Source organism: Apteryx mantelli, chromosome 1, assembly GCF_036417845.1.
Source record: "Apteryx mantelli isolate bAptMan1 chromosome 1, bAptMan1.hap1, whole genome shotgun sequence".
Classification (NCBI taxonomy): Eukaryota; Metazoa; Chordata; class Aves; order Apterygiformes; family Apterygidae; genus Apteryx; species Apteryx mantelli.
The window spans coordinates 57,054,752-57,067,792 of record NC_089978.1 but is presented as its reverse complement, the minus strand read 5'-3'; the positions used below and the strand labels follow the sequence as shown (position 1 = coordinate 57,067,792).

Sequence of the window (13,041 nt, the reverse complement as noted above, 5' to 3'; positions counted from 1 at the left end):
GAGAAAGAGGAATGTGACCCACATTTACATTTTCTTTGCCCTAGATCACATCTGTGTTCTGCCTTTGTGGCTTCCTCACTGTTTTTCACAAATTAAAAGTTAACAATAATGAAATACCAGATAGCTAATACGTAGGCCATTGATATTTCTAATATATGTCATTTTTCTTATATTTTGCTGTGATTCCTAAATTGCTGTGTGGACAATGTACAACTCAATCAGTTCTTTTTCTACCTGCCTGATTCTACCGCAGCTGAGGTCTGTTTTTCACTTTGAAAATATGGTCATGTTACACCGATAAGCTCATGTTTTATAATATGTACAAGAAGCACATAATAGTGAACAAGTGAAAATCTGAATAAGGATTTGTTGTATACCAGAAGGAACAAAGTAATATTGTACAGATGTCCAGTGATTCTTGAGTTTGACTTCAGAGTGAGATTGCAGTGGTTTTCAGATCTGAAGCTCAGAAAGGTTTGGATATGAACAAGTCCCAACTTCGGTCTTGTCCACACTGCAAGTGTGATTTTCTTCTTTTTGTATTAATTAATTTAGGACCACCAATGTACGTTGCTATATCAAAAGTCAAATTTGATTGGCTTTCCATGACATACGTGATAAAACCCAAACTAGGTCTAAGCCCAGTTTGAAGAGTGGTCAGATAACATTTCTGGCTATCTGTAGGCAAATTTTAAAAAGTTGGCATGTGCATAAAAACCTCAGAAATATGAAGCTGCAATTGAGTACTAAACAGACTGTAGTCAACTTCCAGGCTATGGCTGGTGTTCAGTCATCCTTTTCAGAGAGCAGTAAGCAACATCACCAGAGTAAATCTAGCATTTCAGTTTACAAATAAATCCTGTAGATTTTTGTCTTTTAGTAAGAAATATGAGTCAATTTCAGCACTGAATTCAGGATTTGAATTAGCTTGTAATTGGTACCAGTCACCTAAAGCTAAAATTTTGCCAGCTTAAATTGTGATGATGTTGATTTTTTAATGTTTAATTTTAGTTCCTCATGTAAAATCATAACTTTTAAGATCTGTTTGTGTAATAATAACATATATATATATCATACACATTTGTACTTTCAAGGAAATAGGGGACACTTTGTTCCTAAAGTTCTGCTTGTATATCAGACGCAAAAGAATTGTTCAAGCTCCTGTTTCATACACTTTAAGTTTAGGACTTCTTCTGGGATACACTCAAGATGCATTTTAAGACGTATTATAGATATTAAATGCATTCCAGCATCAATCTATAAAATTACTACAGGTCACCCAAGGTACTAGTAAAACATATATACAAGACATAATACTGAACAGTCTGGACTCATACTTTTGTTCAGTAGTATCTTGGAAAAGGTTTGAAAGAAACAGCATTACATGGAAACTTCAGTATGCTTAATACATAGCTCATAATCCTAGATATTTATAATAGATGCAGTATAAAGAGAACATGAAGGCTAATTAGCTGTCTTTTTGACATTCTGGAAAGATTACACTAAATATATCAGTATGAAGAAAAATCTAATGCGGTGGAAGAGGGTAAAACAAAATGTATTATTCTTGCAATTCCTTTATCATTTAATACATGCTTAATAGTTTTAGTCATTTCCTAAGACTATTTTACAGTCTGTCCATACCACAGAGTGTCATTATGGCCTAGATATAATATGTCCAATATTCCAAAGTACTTTTCTTTTTAAATATTTGATCTCCAGCTTCTTTTTTCAAGGTTAAATGTCCAAATGCACTCTCAGGAAATAAGTCCAAATGTCTTTGCAGATCTCAGTCTTTTAGTATCTAATTTGAGTAAGCTATAACAAGACTTGAAAAAGTATAAACTAGGCAGCAGCACAACAGCATCTCAGGCTGCATCCAAACTTACCTGCTAAGGCATGCCTCAGCATGCTCAGGGGCTCGATCCTCCAATTGTTTACATAGGAAATGTGTAACCACGTATTACAGCTTCTGTATGGTCAAATTTCTAGGTTGCCTCTTCACTATCTAGTCAAGATGGATCTGGGGTGCTCACCTATGCTTGGAAACTTGTAGCACACCCAAAGTCAGTAAAGATAAGTAAATTCAGGGATTAACACCAACCATGACTTCTTTTCTATCAGCACTGAACATTTAGAAATGTAATTTTGTTGATACCAGGTATCTGTTCCCATGGTCTCTGCCTTTTTTTCTACACTGGGAAGAGAAGTAAGAGATGCAGAATGATGTCCTGATTCAGAGAAGCAGCTAAATTACTTGTGCTTCAATCCAATTGCTCATGCTCACAGTTACAGGTCACTGAAGTGCAAAAACAAAGGGTTTTTTGAAGAAAATTCCTACAAACATGGTTCACTGGTGACTTCAGGAAAAAAAAAAAAACACTAAGAAAAGCAGAAGGAAATATAGCATGCAATAATGGCATTAATGCTTTGTGGGCTACACTACATTGGTTCCAATAGCTCTCTACCAAATTCAGCTACCACAACTTAACGCTACATTTTTCCCATAGTTCCATGACAGATTGGAAACAATTTCTCTGCTTAACTGCCAAACATTACCTTTTATGTTAAACCACTAACTCACAGGGACATGGTATTGTCCCTGTGTTATCTTTTAATTGATTAAAATACTGTGTTGAGGTCAGTCTACAGTATGCCAAATATGTATTAAGATGTGTTAATGTTAATACCATGCTATATTCATAGAAGTCTGATTATTGCAGCCCTATTCCTGTAAATCTTGGAAATATTACACAGACAACTTATCCACACCTTTTCCAGGAAAATTCAGTGTTATTTCTTAATGTAAAATATGACAATTCACTCTTAAAATGCATGAAGGAAATAACAGAATATGGACTTACAGTCTGTAATTTTCAGGACTCTTTTTACTTCTCCACTTCCTGATCCTTCACAACCGTCTTCATCATCACAATCTCCACTGATTTGTTCATCCACACTTCCACCACTGCCTGTTTGTTGTAGATCCCACTTATCGTATTTAGGAAATGATTTGCCCTGCAACAGCTGAAGACAAGATACGTTATGCAAGTTAGCAATACAGATGGGAGAACTTCAGTGAACACTTGAAATTTCAGGTATGTCTCTCCAGTACTTATCTGATTTAAAAAGAAATCTTAAGGATCCACAGAAAGAGAATTCTGATTTTTTTTTCCAGATATCTGAAGATTATTTGTTGCTTTTATTTCTAGCAATGATCAGTTTACCAGTATTAGCAAAAAGAGTGGTGCATGGAGACGTATACCTAATTTTTAATTTAAAAAATAATACATAATTACTGTGTTTATACTGCTAAATAAAAGAAAACCAAGCACCAATCCCTGGCCCAGAGACCAAGTGCCATGGATTGAGACATTTCCTGCTTAGGATCAGTCCCCTTTAGAGCAGACAGACTGCATCCATGCTACATAGCAATTGGCCCTGGATCTTTTCTACGCTGTTTTTTATGCCACCTGAAAGACAATCTACCTAAGAGAAAAAGTTCCTTTGTATAGCTCTCCTACTACCTGCTCATAGTCTCATCCATGCCATACTTCTGCCAACACAGTACTTGCAGAGAAAAAATATAGCCAGTTTAATGAACTACACCCAACACAGAATCATTTTCTTTTTTTGCCCAGTTCAAATCACAATACAGCCCCCCAATTAACTGTATGCTAGGGTATTCTCTATCCCTGAGCTCCGAGGCATAAGGGTGGGAGTGAATCTCTAGTGAGGCAAGAGTTTTTAAACAAGTGTTGCTGCCAAGGTTTCCTTAGTATGGAGCCAATTATATACAAATACATTTTTCCAGCTTAAGAACATGCATCCTCCTTTACATTCTGTATCTCTGCCTCAGTCTTTAAAATGCACTGGCTTAATAAGATCTTTTTATTTTGCCTCTTCCATAAATATTAGCCCAAATTACTTTTCTTTTCATTCCTCTTTTTTTTTTCCTTTCCACCTCTTGTGCAGTATTCATTTCTGATTAGAAGTCTGAAAATCCAGGAGCTCCCATTAAATTGCTTTAAATGCAGGTTCAACACTGAAAAAGTGTCCTTCCACTTTTTGACTTCATTTTACTTGAAAATAAGAAATGAATAAATTATTTTGTAATTTGGGTTTTGTTATTCTTTTCAAGTCTCCTTAATTGTGCAAGAAAAAGAAATACTGTCTCCATATAAGTTCACGAATCTCAAGTGTTGGTTCTCTACAAAGCATGGCTTAGCTCTTATATAAATTCTTTATTAAATTTACACAATCTGTGTAATTTGTCAAATCTAGATTGATTCAGACTAGAAACAAAGATAAAAGGTATTTTAAATGATTATTCTGTTGTGCTGTTGCAAATTTTATTAAGCTTTTATTTAAGAGGAGAGGATACAGAGGTTACTCCTGGAGATTTTTTGTTGTATACACATTCCAGCTGGATAAGGAGGATTATTATCTGGATACTGTGTGCCAGAAAAGTTAATACAAACAATGCTCTTTCCTTCGTACTGCAGGATAAAACAACCTCTCTTCCAGCTGCCCCAAAAGATTTTCAGTTCTATAAAATCTGTCTTCTTAAAAATAAATGTTGCAGGTTTAATCATTCTAAAAGAACTGTTGTCATTCAGTTTCAATGAAAATTAAATAATATTATTGACAATCATGTTAGTTTTCCTGAGTTATGGCAAGGGGTGAAGCTCCAGTGTTCAGGACTGCAGCAGACATGCCAGAAATCCAGGCTAGATTTGCTGGATCTTTTCCTTAATTATAGTGAAAGTCTGTTGAACTAATATTTCAGCATCAAAAGTATGTTTTCTTTTGGTGGCATTTGGTTTCTGGAGAAAATGTTATGTCCTCTTACCACTAATGTATCTTTTTTTAAGTTGAACATGTGTACATGTGAATGATTTGGTCAAAAGTGAATGGAAAGGTCCTCATAAGGATCCTATTCCCTTACCTGTCTACAAAGTCTAAGGAAGCTGGGCCTCCAGCTTAAATCTCTCATTGCCTAAAAGCCTAAAAGTGGTTTGGGATTTTCACTGACGGTCTAGTGAGATGTTTTCTTTGACACGAACAGGAATTCTGAAAAAAAGGCTACAATACTGAACAGTAACATTAATAACTTTTGTCAAATTTCACTTTTTAGGATGAAAGAACAAGTTTGACTGATAAAAGTTACATTGCTGTAATAAAGTACTTATTACGGGATTCTGTCAATATATGACTTGGTACTATGTAACATGTCAGTTAAAAACAAGAACTGTTTATAGCAGCTACATAGGCATCTATAGGGGGATTTGAAACCTCCTGACAAACCTCAAAGTGTAAGCATAATTAGGAAAACTATCACTAAGAACATATGTGTCTTGTATAGTCCTACAAGAACTGATGATTGTCTCCAGAGTATTTAATATTTTCATCAATGACCTGGAAAGCAATATAAAACAGTTGTGATAAACTTTCCACTGCTACAAGAATTGGAGAACTACTAAGTAACAAAGAGGTTAGACAAGCTGTCTAATAAGATACCTTATCTGGTGAGCCAGACAACAGAATTCATTTTTAAATGTATACTGTAATAAAATACAGACAAACATAAATTTGCAAGTCTAAATATTGCATTACATGTGTATTAGAAGATAAAATATTCTATTCTGTAAAATAATCATGGGTGTCCTGGAGAGCCAGCAGACTATGAATCATCAAGACTAGTGTTCTGGCAAAAGGTTTTAATGGGAAATCTTTGGAGACAGAAACAAAAATACTACATTACTCCCAAATTATATTACTCTCAAGTCCAGTTCTTGTTCCCTCAGTTCAGAAAGGATGGAGTGCACAGAAGTAGTTCTATTAGAGTGGTTAAAAAGTAAGAATATACTCTTGTTTTAAACCAAAGCGTTCATCCTTTAGTCCACTGAAAAAAACCTCCAGATACTATTTAACCAGGCCTGTAACTGCTTACATGGAAAACAGAGATTTGATAGATCTGTGTAACAGACAAAGGCATATGAAAAACAAAGTGAACTAAGATTTTTGATTTACACATTTTGATTTACACATTTACACATCACACAAATCCATGTTATCAAGATCACACATTTAAAAAAAAAGAAAAAATAGAAAGGGTTGTTCTATATCAATAATAATTTATTAATAGTAGCGGTCAAGTTCTTTAAAAAAAAACAAATATGTTCTGGTTCAATCACAGATTTTGGTCTTAAAGCAGGAATTAATTCATAGGTTGAAGGCCATCATATGCAGGAGGTCAGACTAAATGAATAAAATGGTCCCTTCTGGCTCTAAAAAATCTACGAATCCATGTAAGTAAATCTAGTTTAAATGAGAAGACTGGATTCTTTTCGACTTTTCTGTGCTTGCAGAAAGTTACAAATGATTTCATCCCTCCTGAGTGATGAACACCAAAAGGCAAAAGAACTTATGTTTACACTGTTGAAACGGATGTGATATTTGTTCCCATTCAACAAAAATCTAATATCCCATTTACTTATCTTACACTTCACATACCTTCAGGGGAAACATTGATTTTTTATAACTTCTATTTTACTCTTTTTCAGTAATAATATTTTGATAATCTTCTGTTACAGGCAACGTGAACTAAGCTCAGAGTCATAATATCTCCTTTCTTACATTTATGTACATATCATAAGTACTTGTGGAGGGAATCCCAAAGGAGCCCAGCAGTGAATCCAATTTACCTAATCAAATCAAACTTAAAAGATTCATATCTAGGAGTACCACTATTTTGAACCCTTTCACACCAGAAGAATAAACTATGCTAAAATGTATTCCTCTGCCTAGCATTACATACCTGAATACTTACAAGGACAGCATTTCACTTCAGTGGTCTCATTAACAAAATACTTAGACTACTCATGCCTCTATAAGCCAGTCTCCTGCAGGGTTTCAACTCCAATAATGCATCACATCCTTCAACAAAAATATGTATTCTAAATTAGAAGTCCACCTTATATTGAAGACTGATATTTAGATAACTAGTATTGCAACTCTTCTAGGGCCTCATGATGGTATTTTCTGTTTTTTAAATAAAAAGCTGAAGTTTTGTGCAAAGTACATCAGTGAATTTTTTCTCTTCTGCTTTTTCACTCCAATTTTCAAAGGGAAATGGGATTTCTTGATGTAGAAAGTACAAGTAATACACAAATGCTGTGTCAAAACCCACTGCTTTCTCACACTGGATCCATGGCCAAAACTCTGGGTTTTAATCCTGCAGGTTCATTCCACTCCAGAAAATCACCAGCAATTTGAAATGCTGAGGGAAGGGAAACAGCTCTTCTCTCCAGACTAAGTCAGCCCACCTGAATGCAAAAAGAAATTGGCATTCATTCTGAATACAAGCAAGAATCGACGAAGTGGTTGTGAGCCTGCACTGCATCACACAGTTCTATCTTACCCTTTCTGGTTCTTTGATATATCTTTATTATCACAGGATCAGTTCTGTTGCTGCTAGCACAGTAGGAATAGGAATAACCCCAGCTTTATTTGTCTGGCTACTTCTTTTTTTAATTTCTACTCACAATCCAGAAATTTTTTCTCAGTAGTTATTTATGTACCATTCAAAACCACTTAATAAGCAAACAAAATTTTAATGGAAAGCTAACTAGTGAATTAGGTAAAAATGACTATTAATTTTCTCTGAAGTTCAGCAGAACCAGGGTGTGAGCCGAAGCACTGGCAAACACTTGTCCATATTGCTTAATTATCCACATGCTTCCTGGCCACCACAGATTTGTACTGGCCCAAACAGCACTCTCCTTGACCCCACTTTGAGTATTAGCATGGGCTAGGGACTCCTCCTGATCAGCAATCTGGGAAGTAGGCCAGTTACAGACCCTGATCCCATTTTTTTTTCTTACAAGAGAAACAACTTTTGGGGATGTCTACAGTGCTAAATAAAAGAGGGCTAGGGAATGAGCTGCATACAGCACTAGACACTGAATATCTACATTTCTCAGTCTCTAGACCTATATCTCCACATCTGTTTTGGATTACTCCAATCAGCTCTCCCTAAGGTAAATCTGTTATTAAAGCAGCTAATTATAAGCAATGTTGACATGAGGCAGTGTGTGCTCTCGTCCTTGATCCCCTTCATATTTAGCAATACGATACAGCCCATATAAGTATCTGTCCCTCAGCAAAATACTCTTTCACTTTTTGTTACATTATTAACAGCAAAATCTTCTCTAGTATAAAAATCTTGCCTCATATCTGGGAGTACATTCTACAGCAAAAAATCCTCAACTCGTGTTCTCAGATGAGTTCTGCCATAAGCAATGTCTTTTCTTTCCAGTCATTACTGGTTCTGAGTAGAGAAGCAAAAGCTTGGCTCTTGTCCCTTGGTACAATCCCCACTAACATAGTTATGCATGCTGTTAACTTGAATTGTTCAAGAAGTATTTAATTATTTTTTTTCTTAAAAAAAAAAGCCTGTTCTGCTAACATTGCATTGTAGATTCAAATCATCCTTAGAAAACAAAGTAAATGAATCAGGCATTTCTGAGATAACAAATGAGGGCAGAATTAAACCCCAGAATAATAAATTGCACTCTTCTTTCTGTCTAGGTAATTGAAATAACAGAACAAAGGGACATTATATACAATTAATGTTTAGAAATTAATATTCTTTGCCCATTTTATGCATTCATGAAGAGAGCACAGCTACCCCCCCCCAAAAAAAAGATGATAAAATATCAATAATGAAAGAGAAACATACAAATTTCAAAGCAAAAACAGGCCACCAACAATGGAGAAAAAGCATCATCAGCAAAATTTCATTTAAAATATTTCTAAGGCTATACTATGAGCATATTTAGCATCTGTTCTGTATGGCCATAGATCTACTTGGATTTTTTATTTCACTGTTCATTTCTGTTCATCTGTTTTCATTGTATTCCTCTAAAGTTTACTCGCATACCCCCCACTAGACATTCCAAATAATTTTGGTTGTCAGATTTTATCCGTTACCTTAACCTTATGCACATCTTTAGATGTTTTTCCCTTGACAAGGGTGGATACTAATAGACATGACATGTATTAGACCATTTTCTTCCAACATAATAGTAGATTACAATAGCATCCCTCTTCAGAAGCTGAATTTCTGTCTTTCCAGAACCAATTATGTGAAACATTAGAAAGCCTAATATCAAATGGTTTAATGAAAAATTTAGTTCTAACAACAACAACAAAAAAATTGATTTAAACAACAGGACATACTTAGTGTCATACTTAGACAAAGCTCAGTTGAACAAGCTTACCCAACATTTTGGGTAGCTTTCAGCTCCAGGTTCAGACACCTCAACACAGATATCTAAACTTTGGGTGTCCACCTGTAAGTGAGGTGTCTAAGGCCCTCAACAACCAGGATGAATTGGATATTAGAAGTTTGATCCAGTTGCTTAGACATAAGTGTCTACGGCCACTTGAGATGGCCTAGGTTATCTGGGACATTATACAGGCTGAGAGATCAGAATCTGTAGGAGACCTTCTGGAGCAGCAGCTGAAGGCCAAGGGACACTGGGCACATGAAATGGCTCCAGATATCTATGTGTAGGCAACTGAACCATAATCCTGTCAACACAGTCAGTAGAAAGGAGGGAGCTCTTCAGGTATCTAAGATGAGATTTACAGAAAATAAACAGATTTCAAAAATGTTTTCCAAGTGAATTCTTAATTCTTTTAGCCAGGCATCACATTTTTTTTTTTTTTCCATAACAAGACAGTGTCTTGCATAACAGGGCCAAGTGGACAAAAGCACAATTGAACCCCAACCATTAAGTACTGACCACAGCTATAAAATGGATGTGTTCTTTTTTTTTTATATGCCTTTTTCCCTTGTTCACTATATTTTGTTAACAATAATAAAGTTCAAATTAATTGTGAGAATAATAAATGCTAATTAAAACTTAAGTATAAAATTTTCTGGAGATCTTAAAACAAGTTTCAGACCAAACATCTTTATTGTTAACTGCTAGAATTTATGGAACCTCATGGAGAATTAACCACAACTACATATATTGAAGTCAGACACTTTCAGTTAATCTGATGACTAACATTACACAGGATACTGTTTCAAATAAGGGAAGAAACCAAAGCATATAAAGAAAGCTGCAGAATGGAAAAGAATTTACAAACCTGCAAGAATACATGTATTAATATAAGTACATGAACACTATCTCATGATCATATGTTTATTGATATTAATATTAGTTTGGCTGTTTCCTAGAAATAAAAGTCCTGACAGTAAAAAGACAATATTTATTTTATGCTGTCAAGAATAAAATATGCATTTAATGTTTTAACAGGCATGGTTATATAAATTTGTTACTGCAAAATAAGTTAGGATGGGGTCCTAGAGCAAATTATCTATGCTAAACCACTTGTCCATCTTTGTATTCTCACCCTTTGGCAACTACGAGAAAGGTTATATCCACTAAAGCAGACACTCCCTCACTTCTTTGACATGAATTGTTACTTAAGAAGAGTTAATGATCTGTAAACTCTAGTTTCCTCTCAGTAACACTTGGTGAAAGCATAAGGCTAAAGTCACAGATGAAGTGAATTAAACTTCATAATAGATAACGAAAACTGCAGACAAACTATTTGGTGTCTTACTTCTCCGAACACTTCATAGAGCTGCAGGTGAAAGGGCATGATATTAAGCCAGTTAAAGGAAGAACTTAAAAAATATCAATACCTTCTGGATTGCTTTTCACTTTAAAAGAATAACATGTTACTTGACATTTCATCTGGAGAGCAATTCAGAACATATTATAAAAAAAATGGTATTACAAAAATGAGAGGTGCCATCCTGAGCAAAATTATTACCAGATTATTAGAGAAGCAATGGATCTGCACTCTCATTACATTCCCTATTGCTACCCTATTATGAGTGAGGAAATTGATGATTTGTCTAAAGAACTGATTGCAGTGAGTGGAATTCACTGAATCCTAAACATACTTCCATTTCCTAAGATTTTTCTTCTTTATCAGTTTTTAACTTTTCCTTAAGACTCTCCAATGCTGCATATTCCAAATCCAGTTTAGCCATCCTATTTCAAAACTTAACTTTTTTTAGTTAGAAAGATTTCACTTTCACTTTAAGATTCACTTTTTTTTTTTTTTTGCTGAAATGAATGACTTCATTTATTTCTTGTTCAGTGTATAACAAACATGGAATTTATTATTTTCCACTTTAAAGCCATCTTTTATCATCTTCATGATTCATCTTCTAGACCACATTTTAAATCTGCAGACTATTTGTTGTTTTCTTTTGGGCGTTCACCACTTAGTTTACATCTTTCATGAAGTGTGCTGTCCAAAATTGGAGACAGTACTCCACCTGAAACCTTATCACCATCATCTAGAGCAAAAGATTTATTTTATAGGCTATCAACATATTCAAAGCTTTCAAATTATATCAGAAGTTTTTCAAACAGTCTGATAACACTTTTGATTCTTGTTTAGTTCTATTCCACTGTAGCACTTTATTTATCCCACTATATCAACCTTTCTTCACTCCTGCTCCTCACTTTCCAGCATCTGTATCCTCATTATTTTTCTTTCTTTTCTACTTTCTGGCTTCTCCAGAGTCTGTCTGATTACTTCTAGTGTTTTTTATGTGCATGATAAAGATACACAAATATAAAAATAATACACAAATAAAGAGAGATGTAAGCTAACTGACCTAGTACACATTATTGGTTCTGATATTAGCCAAATCCATCACTGGTTCAGAAGAATCTGCAGAATGCATTTTGACCCACTTTCTTTATGATGCTACAGTTACTCTTTTTCTTCAAGGCAATCAAGCATTAAAAGACCTCAGTCTAGGTAAAATGCCACCCTCAGGATCGATCAGTAGAGGTGGCTCATCAGCAGTACTGATTCACACACTGCTTTTATCCACCAGCAGCATGATGAAAGCTCCTTTCTTCTCTCTCTTGACAACATTTCCAACCCCCATGTGAGTGGATTTTGGAGCAAGCGAGGAGAAACAATAGCTGATATTGAAAATCCATGAAAAGTAAGTTGCAAGCAGGGCTAATATTGTATTTAAGGAGATGTCAGAATGTTAATAACCATGTCTCTAACTGTTTCTGTGCTATCATCCAAACACAAATTTAGAGATGAAAAGAACTTAGTGACAGTTGGAGTAGCATTCATGGCAAGCAAATTTTAGATATTTCTAACTTAGCTACTGAACCAGATATCCCCTGTAGTCAGCAGAGATAAATACAAATCTTTAGGGCCCCTCTCCTTTGACTTGCTTCAGGCTATCCTTCGGATGAGATGGACTACATCCTAGAACTTCTTATCCTCTCCTTTGGTTAGAAAGACTAGTTTAGGTTTAAAAGTCTATGTTTGGCTACCTAAATACTAAAACTGAACACTGCTGAGAAGAGGTGCAGTACAATTAAGGCATCTCACAAAGGATTCCGTCTTTCTGTAGAATCACGCCAAAAGCTAGCCACAGCCGATCTGGCTGGAAATTAGTTCTGATCGTTTGACTTGGGGAGTCAAAGACATTGAACTTGGTGATAAGATACTATTCTTTTGCTCCTGGCTTTAGAAACTCATTGAAAGCCCTGAGGACTGACTTAGCTCTCAGTGAGCCTCTTTGTGCTGCACTGCATAGAACTTTGCCCTGGAGCAAAAAATCCTCAAGAATCTGTTCTTTCCGTACCATTATTTGGTTATATGATAAATGTACAAATAAATGTAGGGCAATAGAATTATTCAGTTTCCCTCAGACAAAGAACTGATTGAATTTCAGCCAAATCGAGGACTTTGCACCTTAATTTAGGCCATTGACTGACTTATTAAATGCTTCTTAATTATTGTATATAGCTTGGGGAATTAAGTCATTTCTATTTATTTTGGCATTATAATTGAGCCTCACATGCACTATTTTATAAATTGAATAGGTTGCTGAGACAGAACAAAGGTATGTTCTGTTTTGCAGGGACACTGTGTTCAGGCACACAGCAGTGATGAAGCCACTTGGAGTCTGGA

At 35.2% G+C, this 13,041-nt stretch overlaps 1 protein-coding gene across 7 annotated transcripts in view; it reads right to left on the bottom strand.

Annotated features, from left to right (window-relative positions):
- GPC5 (glypican 5) overlaps nucleotides 1-13,041 on the bottom strand; it is a 727,382-nt gene that overhangs the window by 312,154 nt on the left and 402,187 nt on the right. For all 7 annotated transcript variants that reach the window (XM_067293223.1, XM_067293233.1, XM_067293241.1 and 4 more), the window contains one exon: nucleotides 2,865-3,027. In XM_067293223.1, coding sequence (XP_067149324.1) covers nucleotides 2,865-3,027 — 163 coding nt within the window. The remainder of the gene's footprint in view (nucleotides 1-2,864; nucleotides 3,028-13,041) is intronic.